This window comes from Bacillus rossius, chromosome 8 (assembly GCF_032445375.1).
Source record: "Bacillus rossius redtenbacheri isolate Brsri chromosome 8, Brsri_v3, whole genome shotgun sequence".
Classification (NCBI taxonomy): domain Eukaryota; kingdom Metazoa; phylum Arthropoda; class Insecta; order Phasmatodea; family Bacillidae; genus Bacillus; species Bacillus rossius.
The window spans coordinates 66,512,801-66,537,712 of record NC_086336.1 but is presented as its reverse complement, the minus strand read 5'-3'; the positions used below and the strand labels follow the sequence as shown (position 1 = coordinate 66,537,712).

The following is a 24,912-nucleotide window of genomic DNA, read 5'->3' as shown; positions in this document are numbered from 1 at the left end:
TATTTGTTTACGAAAAGCTCTGAGGGCGGATGAGTAGTTCTGTTTCCGTATTTCATTTTCAAACTGTATTTTTAGAAAAGTGAAAATGGCTGAAACAAGTATTTTCAGAATCATTTACAGTAATTCTGGTACAGATTCTTGAAATCACTACAGAGACTTTCCTTTCTCCTTTATCTTCATTTCTCCGCCCTATGCATGACGAGAAGATTGCGCGCCAGTCCACAGCCTAGCGCTTAGAGGCGACACCGCGATAGAAGCACCAAGGAACGTCGCACTTATCATCCCGCCTCACGAACACAAAGACTCCCCTCACTATGTGAGCCCCTAAAATTATTTCGTGTAAATATTGAATAAAGTAGTAAACACGTAACACGCGCCTTGGAGTTAGCATGCATTACGTACAGGATGGCATGGGTGCGGGCTACGGGACGCGGTCCACTTGTGCGTCGCACTGTACCTCCGAGAAGCGGGCCACGCACAGTGCCGTACCTCCGAGAAGCGGGCCACGCACAGTGCTGTACCTCCGAGAAGCGGGCCACGCACAGTGCCGTACCTCCGAGAAACGGGCCACGCACAGTGCTGTACCTCCGAGAAGCGGGCCACGCACAGTGCCGTACCTCCGAGAAGCGGGCCACGCACAGTGCTGTACCTCCGAGAAGCGGGCCACGCACAGTGCCGTACCTCCGAGAAGCGGGCCACGCACAGTGCTGTACCTCCGAGAAGCGGGCCACGCACAGTGCTGTACCTCCGAGAAGCGGGCCACGCACAGCGCCGTACCTCCGAGAAGCGGGCCACGCACAGTGCCGTACCTCCGAAAAGCGGGCCACGCACAGCGCCGTACCTCCGTGAAGCGGGCCACGCACAGCGCTGTACCTCCGAGAAGCGGGCCACGCACAGTGCTGTATCTCCGAGAAGCGGGCCACGCACAGCGCTGTACCTCCGAGAAGCGGGCCACGCACAGTGCTGTACCTCCGAGAAGCGGGCCACGCACAGTGCTGTACCTCCGAGAAGCGGGCCACGCACAGTGCTGTACCTCCGAGAAGCGGGCCACGCACAGTGCTGTACCTCCGAGAAGCGGGCCACGCACAGTGCTGTACCTCCGAGAAGCGGGCCACGCACAGTGCTGTACCTCCGAGAAGCGGGCCACGCACAGTGCTGTACCTCCGAGAAGCGGGCCACGCACAGTGCTGTACCTCCGAGAAGCGGGCCACGCACAGTGCTGTACCTCCGAGAAGCGGGCCACGCACAGTGCTGTACCTCCGAGAAGCGGGCCACGCACAGTGCTGTACCTCCGAGAAGCGCGCCCGGCCTATTGTTGTACCTCCGAGAGGCGCGCTATGTACAGTGCTGTACCTCCGAGAAGCGGGCCACGCACAGTGCTGTACCTCCGAGAAGCGCGCCCGGCCTATTGTTGTACCTCCGAGAGGCGCGCTATGTACAGTGCTGTACCTCCGAGAAGCGGGCCACGCACAGCGCTGTACCTCCGAGAAGCGGGCCACGCACAGCGCTGTACCTCCGAGAAGCGGGCCACGCACAGCGCTGTACCTCCGAGAAGCGGGCCACGCACAGTGCTGTACCTCCGAGAAGCGGGCCACGCACAGTGCTGTATCTCCGAGAAGCGGGCCACGCACAGCGCTGTACCTCCGAGAAGCGGGCCACGCACAGTGCTGTACCTCCGAGAAGCGGGCCACGCACAGCGCTGTACCTCCGAGAAGCGGGCCACGCACAGCGCTGTACCTCCGAGAAGCGGGCCACGCACAGTGCTGTACCTCCGAGAAGCGGGCCACGCACAGCGCTGTACCTCCGAGAAGCGGGCCACGCACAGCGCTGTACCTCCGAGAAGCGGGCCACGCACAGCGCTGTACCTCCGAGAAGCGGGCCACGCACAGCGCTGTACCTCCGAGAAGCGGGCCACTCACATTGCTGTACCTCCGAGAAGCGCGCCCGGCCTATTGTTGTACCTCCGAGAGGCGCGCTATGTACAGTGCTGTACCTCCGAGAAGCGGGCCACGCACAGCGCTGTACCTCCGAGAAGCGGCCACGCACAGCGCTGTACCTCCGAGAATCGGGCCACGCACAGTGCTGTACCTCCGAGAAGCGGGCCACGCACAGCGCTGTACCTCCGAGAAGCGGGCCACGCACAGTGCTGTACCTCTGAGAGGCGCGCTATGTACAGTGCTGTACCTCCGAGAAGCGGGCCACGCACAGCGCTGTACCTCCGAGAAGCGGGCCACGCACAGCACTGTACCTCCGAGAAGCGGGCCACGCACAGCCCTGTACCTCCGAGAAGCGGGCCACGCACAGTGCTGTATCTCCGAGAAGCGGGCCACGCACAGCGCTGTACCTCCGAGAAGCGGGCCACGCACAGCGCTGTACCTCCGAGAAGCGGGCCACGCACAGCGCTGTACCTCCGAGAAGCGGGCCACGCACAGCGCTGTACCTCCGAGAAGCGGGCCACGCACAGTGCTGTACCTCCGAGAAGCGGGCCACGCACAGTGCTGTACCTCCGAGAAGCGGGCCACGCACAGCGCTGTACCTCCGAGAAGCGGGCCACGCACAGTGCTGTACCTTCGAGAAGCGAGCCACGCACAGTGCTGTACCTCCGAGAATTGGGCCACGCACAGCGCTGTACCTCCGAGAAGCGGGCCACGCACAGCGCTGTACCTCCGAGAAGCGGGCCACGCACAGCGCTGTACCTCCGTGAAGCGGGCCACGCACAGCGCTGTACCTCCGAGAAGCGGGCCACGCACAGCGCTGTACCTCCGAGAAGCGGGCCACGCACAGCGCTGTACCTCCGAGAAGCGGGCCACGCACAGCGCTGTACCTCCGAGAAGCGGGCCACGCACAGTGCTGTACCTCCGAGAAGCGGGCCACGCACAGTGCTGTACCTCCGAGAAGCGGGCCACGCACAGCGCTGTACCTCCGAGAAGCGGGCCACGCACAGTGCTGTACCTTCGAGAAGCGAGCCACGCACAGTGCTGTACCTCCGAGAATTGGGCCACGCACAGCGCTGTACCTCCGAGAAGCGGGCCACGCACAGCGCTGTACCTCCGAGAAGCGGGCCACGCACAGCGCTGTACCTCCGTGAAGCGGGCCACGCACAGCGCTGTACCTCCGAGAAGCGGGCCACGCACAGCGCTGTACCTCCGAGAAGCGGGCCACGCACAGCGCTGTACCTCCGAGAAGCGGGCCACGCACAGCGCTGTACCTCCGAGAAGCGGGCCACGCACAGCGCTGTACCTCCGAGAAGCGGGCCACGCACAGTGCTGTACCTCCGAGAAGCGGGCCACGCACAGCGCTGTACCTCCGAGAAGCGGGCCACGCACAGCGCTGTACCTCCGAGAAGCGGGCCACGCACAGCGCTGTACCTCCGAGAAGCGGGCCACGCACAGCGCTGTACCTACGAGAAGAGGGCCACGCACAGCGCTGTACCTCCGAGAAGCGGGCCACGCACAGCGCTGTACCTCCGAGAAGCGGGCCACGCACAGCGCTGTACCTCCGAGAAGCGGGCCACGCACAGCGCTGTACCTCCGAGAAGCGGGCCACGCACAGCGCTGTACCTCCGAGAAGCGGGCCACGCACAGCGCTGTACCTCCGAGAAGCGGGCCACGCACAGTGCTGTACCTCCGAGAAGCGGGCCACGCACAGCGCTGTACCTCCGAGAAGCGGGCCACGCACAGCGCTGTACCTCCGAGAAGCGGGCCACGCACAGTGCTGTACCTCCGAGAAGCGGGCCACGCACAGCGCTGTACCTCCGAGAAGCGGGCCACGCACAGCGCTGTACCTCCGAGAAGCGGGCCACGCACACCCTTGTACCTCCGAGAAGCGGGCCACGCACAGCGCTGTACCTCCGAGAAGCGGGCCACGCACAGCGCTGTACCTCCGAGAAGCGGGCCACGCACAGCGCTGTACCTCCGAGAAGCGGGCCACGCACAGCGCTGTACCTCCGAGAAGCGGGCCACGCACAGCGCTGTACCTCCGAGAAGCGGGCCACGCACAGCGCTGTACCTCCGAGAAGCGGGCCACGTACAGTGCTGTATCTCCGAGAAGCGCGCCTGGCCTATTGTTGTACCTCTGAGAGGCGCGCTATGTACAGTACTGTACCTCGGAGAAGCGCGTCACGCACAGTGCTGTACCTCCGAGAAGCGGGCCACGCACAGTGCTGTATCTCCGAGAAGCGCGCCCGGCCTATTGTTGTACCTCCGAGAGGCGCGCTATGTACAGTACTGTACCTCGGAGAAGCGCGTCACGCACAGCCTTGGGCCAGGTCGAGCGGGATAACACCGCAGCGGCGACTGTAGCGCGGTTCAAGGCCACTCCACCAGGAAGAGACGTGTTGCCGGCCGCCTCGGACAACAAGTCCATACTCAGGAAGAATACGCTGTTTCATTTCGAGACAGTCTAGAGGATCGAGGTAAGAAGTAAAGGAGTTGATTTGAATAATAAACCAATTTTTGGTTATCAATAAGTTTAATGCTAATACCGTCCAGGAATGTTATCATGGGATCATTTTTAGCTTTTAAACAAGCGTATGACATATTAGCTTTTATACAGTCATACAGCTAAGATTCGTTTTACTAAACAATAGCTAACCAGTTGATAAACTAACTTTGCTACTTTATCAGTAGAACTAATGGGCGGCACATCTGCTGCGGTGTCGCCTGGATAACAAATGGTCTTTCTCCGCTGTACTCTCAGAGCTAAAAGATTTTAAAACACAGTCTGAAATGCAAGGGCGAATCCAGGGCAAGGGAAAAAAGCTGCCACCCTTCCTAAGAAGGAGGGTTGTGGGGGAGAGCTGTATTTATAAAATTTGTAACTAATTCTCATAAACATGTTCGATTTTTGAAGTTATACTTATTTAAGCGCACCGTACAAGGAAAAGTATATTCGTACCTATGCGTAAGAGTATTGGTATTACAACCAATATAATAGGTATGTATATATATATTCTCCTTACACCTCTATGTCAGTCTTTGTAGCGCAGTGGTTATAGTGCTAAAGGAACGTAATTTAAAACTTGGCAGTGGAAAATAGTTTTACTTTAGAAAATTGTCCTCTCTCTCTCTCTCTGTCTGTCTCTCTGCCATTTTACGCCTTACAATATACTTACGAGTCGAGGTTTGAACTACCAAAGAGGTTTCACTTCAATCAAATGTACTGAATTACAAGTTCTCTCTCTCTCTCTCTCTCTTTTTTTTTTTTTTTTTTTTTTTAACGAAGTATGTTCTTTCTTTTGAAAAATGTCAAATTTTGAAAAATTACCCTCTTTGGTGTTGAGCTGGATGCGCCCTTGCCACCAAGAAAATAATTTTTTCCTGCTTCATTCTGCACGTCATCGTGCCCGGGGAATTTCCAGGTGTCTCCCCCAGTTCCACAGACGACCAGCTGACTAGCCTGCGGTCAGTTGTCCTCGAGGCGTGTAACGGGAGAGGGGAGAGGCGCAGTGCGAGACTAGACGGGGTTGGCGCGGGTCAAGATGGCCGCCTCGCGCGACAGGCAGTTGTCCTCGAGCTGGTAGCGGGAGAGGGGAGAGACAGTGCGTCGGGAGAGCCGCAGTGCGCGACTAGACCCCGCCGGGGTGACGACGGCATGGCGCGGGTCGACAAGATGGCCGCCTCGCGCGACAGCGTGGTCTCGTGGCACGGCCTGGGCGCGCTGGAACTGGCCTTCCCATGTGTCACGTGTTCCTTCGTCGTCATCATCCTGCTGCTGTGCTTCTGCTGCTGTCCGCTGCTGCTCTACCGCCTCAGGCAAGCCACCGCTCGCTCTCTATTGTTTTACCTAATAATATACTGGCCTAATTCGTATTTCAGTGGGAACAGGAGAGGTTAAGCCAAGTTTAAAAACTATTCTGTCGCAATAATATAACACATCGTGGTCTTTTCCAGAGAACGAAAGTCGCAAGACACTACCAACCTTACAACTTAAAATTGATTTAGGTAGGTACTATCGAAAACCAATTTGTTCCCTTCGGGCTTCCTTTGATAGTTCATATTTATCATAGCTGTGTCCGAATACATAGGGAGGCGTCCTCGGTACATACGTCCCTACGTCCCTTAGCAAATTCAGCCGCAATGTAGAAAGGACACATTTCTAATGGATATATAGTAATCACATACCTACTTTTACTGCTAGCACCACCTGTTGAGGATTGGGAGTACTAATGTGCATGGAAACATTCCGTTTAGTGATATCTACGAATATTCAGCAAAACATAAATAAAACCAATAAAAAAAGAATTTATGTACCGTAGCAGTGATAAATTTTCGCAATCAAAATTTAAAGTTTATGTATTACAAAATACTAAAAATACTTAAAATGAGCATTTAATATACCTATAAGTTTAAAGTTCACCTTTCGGTAATTTTTATTAACGTTTTCATTTGTTTCTGTTTGAGTTATCCCTTACGCTTATAACATTGTAAACAAATCTCATGCAAAAAACCTAACTAATATACAAACAAAAATAAAAAACGATTCCGAAGCTAATGGATGTTGGGATGCATCAATGGATGCGAGTGTCGCACTCCTAGAAGCCTCGAAGTGGACACATGTGGATGTCACTGCATCCCTTTTTAGGATTCGAAAGTAACGCATAGATGCCCGCATCCACTGTGATGTGCTTTTAGCTTAGCTAAGGGATACATTAGGCTAGTATTTGGATAAAACTCGTGAAAACATTTGAAATCGAGAATTTTATTTCAAAAAAGTTAATTTCTCTTTTATTATATTGTTTGTAATGTACCTACATATTAAAAACAACATTGTTGCCTTCCATTCATGAACCCAATGTGTTCAATTTTTCAGAACAATTACTTCAAATATGGAAGGCGAAAAAAAAAAAAAAAACAATACCCAAGAAGTTGAAAGTTGGCCGATGCTTGCATTGCAGTTTTGCGTTGTACATAGTTTATATACAAGTAAAGTTGACGCCACTCCCGCTGCCTGTCTAAGTTTTTTAAGTAATTATTAATTTAAAAAGTGATCTCGGGGGTTTTAACGGGGGTTCGGCAACGTGGCTGCAGGCAGGAGCGCGTCGCGGTTTGGAATCTACCTGGGCTGTTCAGGCCACCCAGGACGCCTTATAAATGAATAGTAAACTGGTTGACACGACACTGCACTTTACTAAGAACCGTTACATATACTGGTCCAAGTACTGGCCGCGTCTGTTGTCTGACCGCTGCGGCACGCAAGTCTCTATGCGTAGACGGTGCGCGCAACCAGGATAGGTTGCAAAGTGGTATGTTCGGACTAACACAGTGGCCGATTATCAACGTGAAAGATGCGGTGGATGGTCGCGGAGCTACTGTGCTGCAACAGCGTATGCAGGCATTTACGTTAACATGGAAAACGGCACATGCAAACGAATGTTCCAAAGTTATTTGCAATCTAACCTGTGGCAAAATATTAAAGTCCTGAAAAGTACGTAGACCCGGTAAGATGGAAACATACACGTTACAGTCACTTATTAATCAGTTATTACTCGGTTAGATTGCACGTTACAAGTTACACATTTACATACGATGAAAGTTAAGAGACGTAATTTAACGAGTAAGAACTCGACACACGTTGCTAAGAGTCTTCGACGATAACGATTACTTGGCTTTGGAGCCGAAAACTGCGTAACCTAATTACGCTGTCCTTAAACTCTGGACATGAAATTTCGTAATAAATGCAAAGCTCCCTGTTGGGATAAAAAGGATTAGTTAAAGAGTCGCACGAAAAGACGTGCGACTGAGTGGGGTCGGCGCAGAGCTGGTAAAAGGATTTGAAGAACTTACACTATTGCTGAGACTTGGATGTAGCGTGAAAGTTGAGGGCTCTGCGCGCGCGGAGCGACCGACCCCTGCGAGCTCCCGACGGTAACTGAACTCGAGACCGCCCTGCGGCCTCGCGCCTCGACACGTGTAGCGCGGGAAAACAGATCCGGCCAGTTTTGGACTTAATGACATATTTCACAATATATGATTATTGAACAATTAGACATATAACGACTTTTGCGGACCAGAGGGAGCACCGGCGGTTGGCGTCAAAGTTTTTGAAAATGTTGAACTTATTGCGTCTCACGTTCTTCAATTTCTTGCGTAGTTTATAAACTCTGCCTAGGACAGGGTATATTTGATACGAGCTTTGTTCAAGTGCGAATGCAGGGGGTAGGGGGGAATAACTACCATCACCCTCCCGCCTCCAAAAATCCTAAAAACTCTTTAGAAATCTAGCATTACCACCAAACAAAGGAAAGCCTTTGAAAGCAAACATGGGACAAGAAGTTATATTCCTACCCCCTCATCCCCCCCGGCTCCTGCTTGTAAGAGTTGTAAGGCGCGCTGTTGAGTTGTCAGCTCGGACTACACCAAGTTGTTCCCTGGCTAGCGTAAGCATAGTTCTGTCCTAGACTACTACTGAGTGAACTGTGCCTTGTCCTCGCTCGTAATGGTCGCCACGTGTCCAGCATCCCTACGACTTCGCGGTGGTAGGCGCCATCTGCAAAACTGTGTGCATACAGAGCCAGCCAACAATAGTCCATTTGTCATTTCGAAAATGTATGAGGCACGAAAGGTTTATGTTAAAGTTTGTGAACTTTATGACTGCCATGATGGTTGAAAGTTGATTGCAAACATTTAATTTAACTGCACCAGAGCTGTCGAGAGTAACCGAGTACCACCACGTAATCCCTGCCCGTCAATTAGTGTATACCTTTACAAACCCCACAATTTAAAACCAAACTATAAATGTTAACATGGCAATAACTGTAAACGTGGTCTGCATATATCGTCATGTCAGGGCTATCCCAGACATTGATAAAAGTCTCGAAGATCAACGAGGCCCCAATCCCCCCCCCCTCCTTTTTTTTTTTACTTATTTTCCTTGATTGCCTTCACTGTAACTCACCAAAGCTGAGAACTTTGCTCTTCATGATTTAGAATTATCACAATGTTGGACAATTTTTTTTTGCTTGGTGGAAACATGAGTTGCACTTGTGAACCACGCTGTCGAAAATGCTGTGTAGATACACAGTGTGTTGCGAGGCGGAGCCGTGTGCGCAGGAACGAGATTGGCTACGACTACCTGGCGCTGCTGTACTCGATGCTGGGCCTGGTGGTGTTCGGGGTGGTGGGAGAGGTGCTGCTGGTGGCACGCCGCAGGGGGCGCCTGGCGTGCTGCGGTCGCCGCGAGGAGGCGCCACGCTCCTTCAGCGACCACCACGGCACCACGCACCACAAGCCCGCCGTCAAGGCCCCGCTCTGTGGCGTGCACGCACCGAGCCCCCGCGGCCCGCCGCCCGCCTACGACTCGGTCTCCGTCAACCATCCCGCCACGAGTCAGCTGGACGTCAAGACATCACTCCAGCCGAGCGTGGAAGGTTAACCAACCTAGAAGCCAAACCAGCAGACCCGCAAGGAAACTAAACTTCTGTGCCAAATGACACCAACACATTACTCAGACACCACATGAACAACAAAACAATATACCACCAAATCAATGAGAGTTTCGTTTCTGATGACACTCACTTGCAGGAAAGCCAGTAGTCAGCAGGTGGACATCAGTACAACGGTCCAGCAGAGCATCGAAGGTCCTGCTTCAGACCCGAGTCAAGTGGACGGCAGAATGATTGGTGGGAAGAAAGACATGTCTCGGTTCAAATGATGCCGCCGCCTTGGGGCCGCACTGCAGCCAAGCGGATGAATGAGTGATGAGCGAGTGGATTGAAGCCCTGAAAAAGTGCTCTCGCGCCAGATCTGGGGCGGAAAGCAAGTTGACAGGAAAACAACCCAAAATGATTTTAACTGTCTCGTACTTGCATGATCGAAATAGTGCCGAGGAAAGTGAAACCAGTTGAAGTAGTACCGATGTACAATTGCCGCTAGCACAATCAGTCCTGAAGGTACTGTACGTTACTTAGTGCTGGTGCCAATAATTATCTGTATCACTGTGATTTAAAATACTTTGGTGCCCATGTGTACTACTTTCTCACAGAGGACATCAGTATTTTTTTAATGTAACTTATTTTGGGCAGCTCCAGTAACAATGATTTTCAAGTCACACCTTCTTCTAGCTTCTTTTTTCAGTGGACTTTCAGGTAAGAATAATTAAGTAAGGTTTTTATGTAATCAAAGACTTGCTTTTAAGTTACAGAGCTTTTGCTGCATTTAAGTCTTGTTGTGAACTTCACATGACTAAAATCTCTTGTCAGCTAAAGTCTTGTTTGCTTCTTCAGGAAACATACTTTTCAGTCAGGCTGTAATTGCTTTCAGTCCAATTTCTATGTTCATGACCAGTTAAAGACTTTTACAGCATGTCAGTAATTGTTGAGTAATTAATTTATATAATAAACAATGACAATTGGTTTAGCAACACAGCTCTACTAGTGTGTTCAATGGTCTCTGCATTTTTGTGAATATTTTTAGTCAAAGGCTATGTACCTATACTTAATTTTGGCTTTAATACTTGGACAATAGTTTTCTCACATATGTATTTTTTTTACTGTTTTGAGCTAAGAACAACCAGCAATGGCCACATTGCCAACAGCCAGTAAAGATGTGAACACAAGCAGTTTAAGGCAGCTTCCCGTGCCACCTGAACCAGAGAGAGGAATATGTAGGTATTTGTGTTGTTTCAGAACCTACCCCCTCAGACAGCTATAAGTTGTAATTACTGTGGTTTGCCTGGGTGGCAATCCAAACACAAATGCCTAGGTCACAGAGTTTCAACATCATCCGTGTCTTTATTTATCACTGGAACGTGATGACCATTGTAATTAATTGTACCACCAATATACATTTGTACGACTGTTGTTATTATTTGTATCACAAAATAAAATCTGCTCTGAAAGAAATTACTATCCTTTAAGTGTTGTTCCAATATGAATACATCAAAATATAAAACACTAATAATTATCTTAATCTCTACAAACCATAAAATTTGGGTTACATGTTGCATGTAAATGCTGATATGGGCCGGTCTCCTGCGGAGTGCGGAGACGTGGTGGGTGTCTCTCGTAGTGTCGTGGCTGGATGTGGTTGCCCAGTGCACCCTCTCAGCAGGTGTGGCCTGTGTGGCTCACAGATGCATGTCACCCTCGCTGGAGAACAATGCTATGCAGCCTAGCCTGAACCCTCACTGACCCACGTGTTCCGGGCCCGTGGACATTCCCTTAGGCTAGACACTCAGTGAACACTTTCTGGGACAGGAAAATGGTTTGAGTCGACAGAACTCACGCGTCGGGTAGTAGTGCTACCGCAATGGGGGTTGAAGTGCTCGTAGAAGTTTAGGGCGCCACCACATGTATGACGGGCATGTGGACCCGGCTACTCTGTCCTCAGGGCCGAGGCGAGGCCCGTTTCCCCCTGTAGCACTCAAAACAACCGGAGAACGATGACAGATGCATGAAGCTCCTTCCTCTCGCAGCGCTTGCGACTCACTGCCCGTTCGTCCTCGCTCGGCAACTCTCGGGAGCGGAGCACTGACGTCACATCGGCGGGCGGTCGTAGAGGGTGGTGGTGGAAGGAGGGAGGGAGGTGGTGGCACATCGGGCTCAGAAGGGCGCAGCCCGGGACCATGTCAGTAGTCATGTCTGCTTTAATGCAGCCCCAAATTTACTCTTCTCTATAAACTGTAACTTGTATATCTATGATAGGACTTACTCCTGATCTGAAACATCACGGCTGATACATGTACTGATACTGGTACTTGAAGAACATGCCGTACCGTAAGCGTAGTGCATGCCCTCCATGCCCTATGGTGTAAGGCGAAGAACTGCAAGGGGGAAGGGGGGGTAGGGGTGTAGGCCCCGCAAGGGGGGGGGGGGGGGGGTAGTCCCCATGCTCAAAAAAGCATACGGTGAGATGTGCACTGAGCTCCAGAATAAGAAATGAGGTTAAAAACAATACTTAAGAACTAGTGTTTACTATTCATCAGGCAAGGCAGTGGTGGGAGCTCCGTGAGACAAGGTCAGTGTCTGCGGTGCGTCCCATAAGACTGGAGTAAGGGTTACAAGAACACGGCTTCCGCTCCGTGCTCCGGGTCAGCATCATCACTAATTCAAATATTAGATTCTGCTAGTCTGTTTCTGGGTGACTAAAAGAGAACATTTAAATTGTACTGGAATATATAATGCTGCCTGTCTTGCTGGTGAAAGTTTTAAAGCAAAATTTTTAAGAGACAACCCTGGCCATGGCTTGCCGTGACATCACAGGGTGGCTCCTACATCAGTGGATGGTACTGGCCCCAGGGCAGTACCATGTCATATTTTTTTCCATGGAACCTTGAACATTATATTATATATATATATATATATATATGAATATAGTACATGAAATAAAATATACTTTATAACACTGGTAAGTACACTGGGTTTAAAAAAATTAAATTTAAAAATTTGCAAATAATTTACATGGACACAAAACTATAGCTCGTATGTTTATTGCAGGCAAAGTACTGCCTAGATCCATCCCTACCCATGTTTTAAAGATAGTTTTCACCCAATTCTTTGGTTTTTGTTAAAGAGATTTTAAAAACATGCAAATTTTTGTGAAAGAAACTAAAAACTATTAATTGCCAAATTTTTTTTTCTTAAAAGGGAACACTCTTGTATGAGTGGCGCAGGCCAGCGGAGAAAGGAGGGGGAGGGGAACCCGGTGGCCCGATGAGTTCACCCTGAGAGTGCAACGATATTACAAGTCTTTGCTATTCTAATTCATTGGAAACCTTACAAGTTATGCAATATGCACAGGCACATTTACAGTTGTGGCCAGTAATGTTTAGCGTTTTTAATTTTTTTTTTTTAATTTGTGGGTTTGAAAAATCACCCTTTTCTTTCTACCCATAGTATCTCTTGATGGCCCTGGTATGGCGTAGCTCACAGTGTTGCAAACATGTTGCAGCAACAAAAAAGTACCAAATGTAAAACGAGTGTATGGATTTTATACTTTAAAGGTTTATTCATGAGTAGTACATATGATCTGATATGTTTGTCTTTGAAACAATTTAAGTTAATTTTTGTTCAGTAAATGTTCTTAATTAATAAATTAATAAACAATTACCTCAAAATAGCTTTGTTCTTAGAAACAAGTGATAAATGGTATTATCTGGAAAAAGTGCTGGGATTAGCATTGTAGCATGTGCTATGTTTTCAGGGTATTATAAAAGCATTAAAGAACCAAATAAAAACTTAAAAACAAAAAAAAATGCAAGTATTTAAATTTCACTATTTATTAAGGACAGTTTAATAACAGCAAACATAAGAAGTAACATTTAATTAATGTTGATACATTTTAATTTAAAATATAGTCCTAATTTAGGTAGTGTAAACATTCTGAATATACAAAATATCTTATATTCCTGTAAACAGACAAATTTAAATATATGTATCTCTTTACATGAAAATGGTAATTTATTTACAACACAAAATTAAACAGTTACTACCACAGAGTTTACAATTTACAAGTATTCAAACATATACTTTTCAAAAATAAATTAACAATTCCACTAGAGTAGGTATTATAAATATAATTTAGAATCTCCAGTCTTTCCATTTTCTGAATATTGCAAATGTAACAATAATATATATATTTTTAATTAGTGTGTTTTCATTCAAAAAATGTATTGTACTTTGGATAATTACTCCTACAAATTACATATAAGTGTACAGTCAGTTCTATGAACCATGAAACAAATAAATTAACATGGACCAAACTTACCTATAGCAAATACTAACACTTTTTATCACATAATGCTCAATTGTGGTCCATGTCACAAATATGGGAAATAGTGGTGAGTTGTTTGCAGATATGACAACTGTTCTGTTCAACGCCTGGTTTATAAACTACGCAAGGTTCAATACCGCAATGCCAGTATTGTTCAACTTCCAATTTCATTGAGTTTTGGCTTGCTTTTTCCGTGGCCATACTTTAAGAGAAGTGTTACAAAAAATTTTAAAGACACAGACGTTATGTGCATAGACCATAGAAACATCATGTTTACACTTGTTAAACATTAAACCAGTAAAAGAAAATAACACTTTACATATAATTATTGACAATTTCTTTTTTTATATAATTATTTTAATTCTCAAAAGAAGCCCTGGGCACAAAATTATTTTACTGTTTAAAAACTTCAATTTATAGGGTGACGTCATGTAATATTTCCTGTTAAATAGCTGGTTTTATCTCACATTTCTGTGTAGAGCACAAAATTAATTAATTTTAGCTCTATTCATGACCGTGAATTCACTAATACTGAATTGCAAGATAAAAATAATTTCCTTCTTTAGCAAACTGTAGGTAATATTACACAGAACTATTCAAACTGCGGAAGGAGGTTTCAGGTGTGAACAACTGCAAGGTAAGGCAGAACTCTTGTCTCAGCCAACGGCACGTGTAGCACGAGCTGCAATGTGTGTTCACACATGCACAAGCCAAGTGTGCGTTCCTAGCTTCTCTCATGACCTCGCTGATTACTGGCCAACTATGACTTCTCATTAAAAACTGGTGTGCTTTGCATCGCAAAGTATAGACCAATACTTTTCACTCAGTTTACTAACAGATGTATGTAAAAGAAAGATAATTTTCAAACATTCGGCAAACAGCATGCGGCATGGTTCTGCCATTCCCACTTACATATTAATTATCGTACATATTTTTTCGTTATTTCAGCAACACAGTAATTTTGGGCGTGAGTAACAAACATGCAAATGGAGTACCATCGTCATCTGCACAAACTTGTAAATCTTGCCCCTTCCCGTTCGGCATGCTGGACACCGTCGGAAGACTGTGACGACTGTTAGTTCAATTTAGTGAGAAATTCAAGCGTGTTCTCTTATATGATTTCGGGAAGTATCCTAAACTTTGCTCCTGCAGGAGTGAAAATGTGATTTTTCGCAACAGACCATTAAATTGCGTGCAATTTTAAAATTCTTTTGAGTGAATTTGTTAAAAGGAATAGTTTTTAAAATTTAGGTTGGTACGCTCACACATGTCAGAAATAATTTTTTTAGTAATCTTATTTATGGAAATAGTTTGTAAAATACTGAAAATTTTCATACTATATAATTTTTTACTTATTTATTTGTATACTATATAATACATTATCACGTATGTATGTGTTATATTTTAAACATTTTTAATTCAAAATATTTTTTAAAGAAATTTTTTAAACCAAAAAGATACACGGTTACCATATGAATTTTTTGTAATATTGGTTGTGTTGTAAAAATTTATTTATCTTTTAAATTACTATTAAATGCACAGGAAGTTACTTTGTGATTGCCCTAATAATTTGTCTTTTGATATTTGAAAAGAAATTGTTAGTTTCATTTTGGGCTCACACCATTTGTTGCCGGAGCCTTCCTCAATGCACAGGTGCTCCTTGGCTACGTTCAAATGTAAATGCTACGATGCTGTTGAAAGCTGCAAGGTCAGTGTGGGTGTGGGGACGAAAGTCACTCGCAGGTAGCAACAGCAGCGACTTTCAAGCATACCTCCAGTAACAATGTTTAATTCATTTTGGCTTTCATTTGCCTACAAGGACATAATACATATGTACCGGCATGCTTACGTATAGAACGGCTCCAGAACACTAACTGTATTACGTAGTAAAGCTTGTGTCAAACTGAGATGCCTTGTTGGGTGATCTTGTTTTCTTACGTCAAACGAAACTGTCTCAGTAGCTGCAGCAACTCCGTATGTGAAGTCTACCTACAACCTGCTTGATTGCTGCAGTTTAAATTTATTTATGTGGTTAAATATTTCAATACATAAATTGGCATTCATACTGGTATCTTTCACAGAATAACCTGCAGTGTACAGTAATATCACACAACTGACACCTCCTGATGTACTAACTCCAGCCTTGCTTTAACAAATCATGAACATAGAACTAACACAGCAAAAACTACAATGCCATTAACACATGAAACAGCTTGGAATGGATGACATATTTACTATTACTTAGAACGAGCAGTGGTTAGGGCACAGCATTTAGTTCACTAAGAAACAAAACACAAATTTATATTGCAAATTACAAATCCCGACAAGAAGCCAGACTACCAATCTAGTCACGGTCATGATGAAAGCCACTACGGACACAGAACACCAACACATCCAAACACAAAACCAGAAACTAGCACTTCTCCTCAGAGCTAGCGCTGACACCGTAGTACACAGTCGCAGAACACGTATTTCCAAGATGTCCCATTCCATATATCTTTTAATATTGGTGAATAAATCTTGTGGTTCACAACATTTTTAAACTCATCATCATCACATGCATCCAGCCTGTGGCCAGGTCAGCCTACTATCAGCCATGACACTTGTTTGCACCGCGGTTACCACTGAGGTCCTTGGAGACCAGTGGCGTGGCGACGTTGGCCAGCACCTGGGGCCCACACTTCTCCCTTATGGTGTGTGTTCTTACGTACGTGCATTACAAGTTATACTTATTTGGCATGATAAAAAACTTACTTTAATTTTGCAAGCAAATAATTAATAGAAATACAATAATAAAAGGAATGGAGTGATATTGTAAATACGGTTGGTAAAGTATAAATTCAATCAAATTAAAAATTCCATCAGCAGGCATACCGGAGTCAATGGACTCGGGAAGTTGCCCCTAATGCCGATAGATGGCAGTCAACATTAAAAGCGATCTAGACTATTGTGTTACAATTTGTTGTTCTTGTAGCCAGCTAAAACCAGCATGTAATTTTATGTTAGCATTTGGACTTTACCAAGTGATGAATGAACTATTCACCCAGTGATTATTTACAGATCCCTTTATGTGTGTACCAGGAAAATTTAAAGTACTTTGGTATGTATTATCATGGCCATATGATAATTTGTGAAGACTGCCTCCGTTTTAAATTTGAAATACACATAATGGTGAACGGCTTCTATGCTTTGGGTATTGTACCATTAAATCAAAAAAAAAAAAAAATACTACTGACAAGTATATCTCTTTTACCATGGTTGATACTTAGCTGCACTATTCACTTAACTAATATTTAATTATAATGTTATATGTAATACACCTAGTTGTATGGTTCACGACAGAAGCAGAGGTTACGTCACAAAGTCAGCACCTAAGTGTGGGGTAGCGATTGGACCTGGAGAAGTGTGAGGCCTCACACAGTACAGCTACCAGACTGCCTCGTGGTGCTTTCCTGCCGTTGGTATCTCACTTCCGACTCCTGGTGAGTACAGTTGCTGGAATGGATATCTAATGGTAAGGAAAGTTGATAACATTCCAGCACATGTTGTTGCATCATGTCCGCCCATGACACGCTGAGTTGTGGCTGACGTCCAGTCTCGCAACCTCTTGTAACTCAAGCGCATGGCTGAGACCGGCATGCCCTCCTCTGAGTCATGGGCGCCACTCTACACGTTCACAGAGCGCTAGCAGCAAACTCTGAGCCACTGTGGCAGCAGTCAGAGTCATGCACGCCACTCTACATGTTCACAGAGCACATGGCTGAGACAGGCATGCCCTCCTCTGGCTCCTGGGCGCCACTCTACACATTCACAGAGCGCTAGCAGCAAACTCTGAGCCACTGTGGCAGCAGTCAGAGTCACGCACGCCACTCTACATGTTCACAGAGCACATGGCTGAGACAGGCATGCCCTCCTCTGGCTCCTGGGCGCCACTCTACACATTCACAGAGCGCTAGCAGCAAACTCTGAGCCACTGTGGCAGCAGTCAGAGTCACGCACGCCACTCTACACGTTCACAGAGCGCATGGCTGAGACCGGCACGCCCTCCTCTGGCTCCTGGGCGCAGGGCGTGCGAGATGCACTAGCAGCAAACTCTGAGCCGCTGTGGCAGCCGGAGTCCATGGTGGCATCGCTGTAGCAGTTGGACTGTGGCTGCTGACTCTCCGACTCGTCCTCCGTGCTGGTCGCTGCTTGGTACAGGCTCTCTGCACCGTTGTTGTTTCCCGCAGTGATGCGCAGCGCTGGGTGTGGTCGCCTGCGGCCCGGGGACATTGCCGTGGTTGTACACCCGGTGCTCCCGTTCCCGTTCATATCGCGCAGGCGTGGCTGCTGCGCTATTGTTTCGTACTGAGCGTCCGGCGCAAGGAACAGTTGGTCTCGCCCGCAGAACGGCGCAAAATCGCAATTCGCGCCACTCTGGAAGTTATTGTTCTGTAGCCTGTTCTGCTCGTAGGTTTTTCTATGCACGGTGTTAGGGGGGCCACCCGGAGACTGCGCTGGACACGGTGTCATGTCTGGGGAGTTCTGGTTGTTGTAGTAGCTGCTGTTGCAGCCGCTCTGTTCTTTGGTAAATCCATCAGACGACGGAGTGGAGATGGACATGGGGGAAATGAAGTTACCGTCGCTTGCATCACTCCCGGGACAGTTCGTGGCCAGCGTCAAGTGCTGCAAGCAGTCCTTGGACATGTCCGGCCGTGGACAGGTCATGCCGACGCCCTTTCTGATATCCATTTCCATGAATTCCCTGCAGGCGTGGATGGAGTTCTTCCTGTGGACGCTCTCCGCAACTTCTTCCTCCGTCACGGACTCATGCTCCCCGACGTGCTCGTGAAATGCAACCGGGTACTGTAAGCGCCCTCGCGTAGACGATTGTCTTTGGTAGTTGAATGCATTGCCGGAGAGATCTGCATTGTTGATGTTCTTCTCGACCAGCATGGCGTGGTGGTGATGGTTGTGTTGGCCATCCTTGTCCGTGATGAGCACGGACTGCTGGAACAGATGGTGCCCCGTGCCGGGCGTGCTGCCGTGCGAGGCTTCGTGCAGCTGCCTGTGGTGATGGTGATGGAAAGCCTCAGCCGTCCCCGGGGCCACGCTCACCGACCGCTGCTTCCTCGGGTCGACCGCCTCATCGTACAGCGATGAGTCCTGCCCGTCATTGCGCACCGACACATTGCAGCAGGACGACACGTCCGCGAAGTACACCTCCGACTCGGTGGGCTCCACCTTGCCGCACAGCGTGTGACCTTGAACCTCGTGCCCCTGCAGGTGCGCCACGTACCGTGCACGCGGCGACATGCAGCCCTCGCCCGTCCTCGCCACGTTTACGCTCAGCGGCAAGGAGACCTGGAACTGCTCGCCATCATCCATCATCAGCTGGTCGTGGCAGCGGTCGCCCATCCGGCAGCCTTGGTTGCACAGCCCGTGCACGCCGCGGTCGGAGTTGGTGCCCGCGAAGTGGCCGGGGGAGTTCTTCAGACTCCTCCCCTGGTTGTCCGCACCGTACGGGAAATTGCCGGTCTTCAAGGCAGACATGTCCATCCTCTTCTTGGCCTTCCTCGCAGGCAGGGTGTTATTGAGGCGCTCCTTGCCCTCCGAGGAGTCGGTGTTGTCGCCGGTGGTGTTGCCGGCAGTGACCTGCACCTCGCCCGTGTTCACGTAGTTCTCCAGGCGCACCGTCTTCTCGTCGTCGGGCCCCACCACGCCCTCCCCTGAGGAGAAGTCGTCGAAGTGGGGCCGGGCGGCTCGGTGCCGGTAGTCGCCGTGGCTGCAGTGGTGGTGGTGGTGGTGGTGGTGCAGGCGTGCGAGCCCGGGGGCGGCCGTGCGCGCGGGACTGCCGCAGTGCGAGTGGGGGTTGGAGTACGGGGGTGGCGGCCCCCACATGTAGTAGCTCTGGCCGTAGCTGGCACTGCCCTCCGTCACGAAGGGGCGCGGTGTCTGTGGGGTGCGTGGCTCGCCCCGCCCACCTGCGCTGTCTGCCGTCTCGGCAGGCGCGGGTTGGCTGCTGAACCCGTACTGGCTGTCTGGGCTGCTGGCCGTGTTGCGCTGCACCGCCGGAGTCTCCCTGCACGCACGGCACATCACTCTCCTCAATCGTTCACTCCCCAGACACTGGTTCTCTGAGAACACCTGTCTTCTTCACCTTGTGTAAACATAAAACATAAAGGATCAAGTGGTTACATTAAATGTACTTTACAGTTAAGATACACAATACAGTAAAAAAAAAAATACATTTCTTGCAGGTATATAATCAAAGGGATGTGATCCTATCAAACAAATATGGTCCCATCAGTAGGATATGATACTACAGACTTGATTACGTACATTTAACAGAGAGGACGTACATTGACACAAACATTCAAGTAAGTAGGATACTATCACCAATATACGTTAGGCTACAATAGTGAACCTACTAATAAAAAAAAAATACGTACATAAAACAATGGATTCAGAATCATACTCACTACATGTGAATTCTACATTTTAGGCTTATGAAGAGGTCACAGGATTATTCCTGGAATAAAGAGAGACTGCAGTGAATACCAGAGATTGCATACAGAAATATGAGAATCAGATGTGAAGGGTATTTTCATATTTGGAACCAGAATTTTTAGTATCAAAATTTTCAAACTGGTAAATGCTTTTGGAATTTAGGGATATATAATCATGTTTTATTAAACTATTACTATTCATAAAAATTGATAATGACATTAAACAGAAAAGTAAAAAAGAGTTATTTTTATAATCATGTTTGTGTGCTGGTGAATAATCCACATCTGCTTATCATAAATACTCAAATATTTAGTGAGTTTGAAAATAATTAATAATGCTAAAATAATGTAGGTACTAGGCTAAGAGTATCAAAAACTAACTAAATAAACATTCCATACCTACTCTAAAAGTGGAGAGCCAAAGGATATCTTAGTTCCATGGAATATTTGCCTTTGTTAAAAATTAAGTTGTTCAACTCATCAAAACATTTTACTCAATTATTTATAACCATTGATTTTATCATATAAAAGAAATTACGTGATTTCAAGAATTGAATTATTGTTCAGTAAACATAAAGGTAAAAATTAAGGTTTTGGAAAATAGTGTTATAAAACAAAGTAAACACCAACTAAGAGTTCATAAGCCACGTGTATGTCTTTAGTCTTCCCCTGAGGCGGCAGCTACAGAGAGAGGTACCTGGGCAAGGCTGATCGGGAGGTGGCTTTGTCTGCCTAAGGGGGCTTCCCGCGTGCCCAGGGCAGCCTTGCCAGCTTCTAGGCTCTGAGCGGCAGCTACTGGGAGAGTGGTACCTGGGCAAGGCTGCGCGGGAGGGGGGAAGTCTCTGCAGGGGGCGCCCCGCGTGCCCAGGGCAGGCCTGCCAGCTACTAGGCTCTGAGCGGCAGCTACTAGGAGAGAGGTACCTGGGCAAGGCTGATCGGGAGGGGGGAAGTCTCTGCAGGGGGCGCCCCGCGTGCCCAGGGCAGGCCTGCCAGCTACTAGGCTCTGAGTGGCAGCTACTGGGAGAGTGGTACCTGGGCAAGGCTGCGCGGGAGGGGGGAAGTCTCTGCAGGGGGCGCCCCGCGTGCCCAGGGCAGGCCTGCCAGCTACTAGGCTCTGAGCGGCAGCTACTAGGAGAGAGGTACCTGGGCAAGGCTGATCGGGAGGGGGGAAGTCTCTGCAGGGGGCGCCCCGCGTGCCCAGGGCAGGCCTGCCAGCTACTAGGCTCTGAGTGGCAGCTACTGGGAGAGTGGTACCTGGGCAAGGCTGCGCGGGAGGGGGGAAGTCTCTGCAGGGGGCGCCCCGCGTGCCCAGGGCAGGCCTGCCAGCTACTAGGCTCTGAGCGGCAGCTACTGGGAGAGTGGTACCTGGGCAAGGCTGTGCGGGAGGGGGGAAGTCTCTGCAGGGGGCGCCCCACGTGCCCAGGGCAGGCCTGCCAGCTACTAGGCTCTGAGCGGCAGCTACTGGGAGAGTGGTACCTGGCCAAGGCTGCGCGGGAGGGGGGAAGTCTCTGCAGGGGGCGCCCCGTGTGCCCAGGGCAGGCCTGCCAGCTACTAGGCTCTGAGCAGCAGCTACTGGGAGAGTGGTACCTGGGCAAGGCTGCGCGGGAGGGGGGAAGTCTCTGCAGGGGGCGCCCCGCGTGCCCAGGGCAGGCCTGCCAGCTACTAGGCTCTGAGCGGCAGCTACTGGGAGAGTAGTACCTGGGCAAGGCTGCGCGGGAGGGGGGAAGTCTCTGCAGGGGGCGCCCCGCGTGCCCAGGGCAGGCGTGCCAGCTACTAGGCTCTGAGCGGCAGCTACTGGGAGAGTGGTACCTGGGCATAGCTGCGCGGGAGGGGGGAAGTCTCTGCAGGGGGCGCCCCGCGTGCCCAGGGCAGGCCTGCCAGCTACTAGGCTCTGAGCGGCAGCTACTAGGAGAGAGGTACCTGGGCAAGGCTAATCGGGAGGTGGCTTTGTCTGCCTAAGGGGGCTTCCCGCGTGCCCAGGGCAGGCCTGCCAGCTACTAGGCTCTGAGCGGCAGCTACTGGGACAGTGGTACCTGGGCAAGGCTGCGCGGGAGGGGGGAAGTCTCTGCAGGGGGCGCCCCGCGTGCCCATTCAGGCCTGCCAGCTACTAGGCTCTGAGCGGCAGCTACTGGGAGAGTGGTACCTGGGCAAGGCTGCGCGGGAGGGGGGAAGTCTCTGCAGGGGGCGCCCCGCGTGCCCAGGGCAGGCCTGCCAGCTACTAGGCTCTGAGCGGCAGCTACTGGGAGAGAGGTAACTGGGCAAGGCTGATCGGGAGGTGGCTTTGTCTGCCTAAGGGGGCGCCCCGCGTGCCCAGGGCAGGCCTGCCAGCTACTAGGCTCTGAGCGGCAGCTACTGGGAGAGTGGTACCTGGGCAAGGCTGCGCGGGAGGGGGGAAGTCTCTGCAGGGGGCGCCCCGCGTGCCCAGGGCAGGCCTGCCAGCTACTAGGCTCTGAGCGGCAGCTACTGGGAGAGTGGTACCTGGGCAAGGCTGCGCGGGAGGGGGGAAGTCTCTGCAGGGGGCGCCCCGCGTGCCCAGGGCAGGCCTGCCAGCTACTAGGCTCTGAGTGGCAGCTACTGGGAGAGTGGTACCTGGGCAAGGCTGCGCGGGAGGGGGGGAAGTCTCTGCAGGGGGCGCCCCGCGTGCCCAGGGCAGGCCTGCCAGCTACTAGGCTCTGAGTGGCAGCTACTGGGAGAGTGGTACCTGGGCAAGGCTGCGCGGGAGAGGGGAAGTCTCTGCAGGGGGCGTCCCGCGTGCCCAGGGCAGGCCTGCCAGCTACTAGGCTCTGAGCAGCAGCTACTGGGAGAGTGGTACCTGGGCAAGGCTCTGAGGAAGGGGGGGGGGGTCAAGCAGGGGGCGTCCCACGTGCCCAGGGCAGGCCTGCTAGCTACTAGGCTCTGAGCGGCAGCTACTGGGAGAGTGTTACCTTGGCAATGCTGCACGGGAGGGGGGAAGTCGCTGCAGGAAGCGTCCCGTGTGCTCAGGGCAGGCCGGCCAGCTACTAGGTTCTGAGCGGCAGCTACTGGGAGAGTGGTACCTGGGCAAGGCTTCGGGGGTGGGAGGGCTGGCATCTGCAGGGGGTGTCCCACATGCCCAGGGCAGGCCTGCCAGCTGCTAGGCTCTGAGCGGGAGCTACTGGAAGAGTGGTACCTGGGCAAGGCTTCGGGGGTGGGGGGGCTGGCCGCTGCAGGGGGCGTCCCGCGTGCCCAGGGCAGGCCGGCCAGCTACTAGGTTCTGAGCGGCAGCTACTGGGAGAGTGGTACCTGGGCAAGGCTTCGGGGGTGGGAGGGCTGGCATCTGCAGGGGGCGTCCAACATGCCCAGGGCAGGCCGGCCAGCTACTAGGTTCTGAGCGGCAGCTACTGGGAGAATGGTACCTGGGCAAGGCTTCGGGGGTGGGAGGGCTGGCATCTGCAGGGGGCGTCCCACATGCCCAGGGCAGGCCAGCCAGCTACTAGGTTCTGAGCGGCAGCTACTGGGAGAGTGGTACCTGGGCAAGGCTGCGCGGGAGGGGGGAAGTCTCTGCAGGGGGCGCCCCGCGTGCCCAGGGCAGGCCTGCCAGCTACTAGGCTCTGAGCGGCAGCTACTGGGAGAGAGGTACCTGGGCAAGGCTGATCGGGAGGTGGCTTTGTCTGCCTAAGGGGGCGCCCCGCGTGCCCAGGGCAGGCCTGCCAGCTACTAGGCTCTGAGCGGCAGCTACTGGGAGAGTGGTACCTGGGCAAGGCTGCGCGGGAGGGGGGAAGTCTCTGCAGGGGGCGCCCCGCGTGCCCAGGGCAGGCCTGCCAGCTACTAGGCTCTGAGTGGCAGCTACTGGGAGAGTGGTACCTGGGCAAGGCTGCGCGGGAGGGGGGAAGTCTCTGCAGGGGGCGTCCCGCGTGCCCAGGGCAGGCCTGCCAGCTACTAGGCTCTGAGCGGCAGCTACTGGGAGAGTGGTACCTGGGCAAGGCTTCGGGGGTGGGAGGGCTGGCATCTGCAGGGGGCGTCCCACATGCCCAGGGCAGGCCGGCCAGCTACTAGGTTCTGAGCGGCAGCTACTGGGAGAGTGGTACCTGGGCAAGGCTTCGGGGGTGGGGGGGCTGGCCGCTGCAGGGGGCATCCCGCGTGCCCAGGGCAGGCCTGCCAGCTACTAGGTTCTGAGCGGCAGCTACTGGGAGAGTGGTACCTGGGCAAGGCTTCGGGGGTGGGGGGGCTGGCCGCTGCAGGGGGCGTCCCGCGTGCCCAGGGCAGTCGGCGCCAGCTCCAGCCAGAAGGAGCGCGACGAGTGGAGCCCTCTTCTCCCGGGTTGGGCGAGTACAAGTTGCCGACGCGGCCCGGTGTCCAGTAGCGGCTGCAACAATGCCATTGTTTGCTCTCAGCCACTGTCCAACACCACAGCTGGCTTTGTGCTATTGTGCTAAAGAGTGGAGTGCTCATACATACTTGCCAATGCAGATGCTGTAAATAGGCACCCAAAAAATTGCGCAGTTTGAAATTTAAATAAACTTTGGAATTCTGGATATATTAAAGTTATTTGCTAAATTTTTACGTTTTTGAAAAAACAAAAAATTTTGCCTTGAAATAGGTACAACTTTTTCCACGTTTTGATCAATTTAATTTCTGTAAACATCACATGGTATGTCATAGATTTGTGACACAATAGTTATACAGCTGTACATCTTATATCTTGATTATTTAGTGAAACGGAAAGGATGGCATTAACCTCTTAATGCCTGAATTAT

At 50.6% G+C, this 24,912-nt stretch overlaps 2 protein-coding genes across 2 annotated transcripts in view; one reads left to right on the top strand and one right to left on the bottom strand.

The window, feature by feature from the left end:
• Nucleotides 1-4,317: 4,317 nt before the first annotated feature.
• LOC134535150 (uncharacterized) lies at nucleotides 4,318-11,402 on the top strand. The gene is made up of 3 exons (XM_063374123.1): nucleotides 4,318-4,414; nucleotides 5,360-5,753; nucleotides 9,051-11,402. Exons 2-3 carry the CDS (start codon nucleotides 5,593-5,595, stop codon nucleotides 9,370-9,372), a joined length of 483 nt encoding a protein of 160 aa, XP_063230193.1. The 5' UTR covers nucleotides 4,318-4,414; nucleotides 5,360-5,592; the 3' UTR covers nucleotides 9,373-11,402.
• Nucleotides 11,403-13,199: 1,797 nt separating this feature from the next.
• LOC134535403 (uncharacterized) overlaps nucleotides 13,200-24,912 on the bottom strand; it is a 91,364-nt gene continuing 79,651 nt past the window's right edge. Inside the window, exons 9-10 of the mRNA XM_063374477.1 lie at nucleotides 24,357-24,521; nucleotides 13,200-19,842 (exon numbers count right to left, since the gene is read on the bottom strand). Of these exons, the coding sequence (XP_063230547.1) occupies nucleotides 17,715-19,842; nucleotides 24,357-24,521 (2,293 nt within the window). The 3' untranslated portion in view covers nucleotides 13,200-17,714. The remainder of the gene's footprint in view (nucleotides 19,843-24,356; nucleotides 24,522-24,912) is intronic.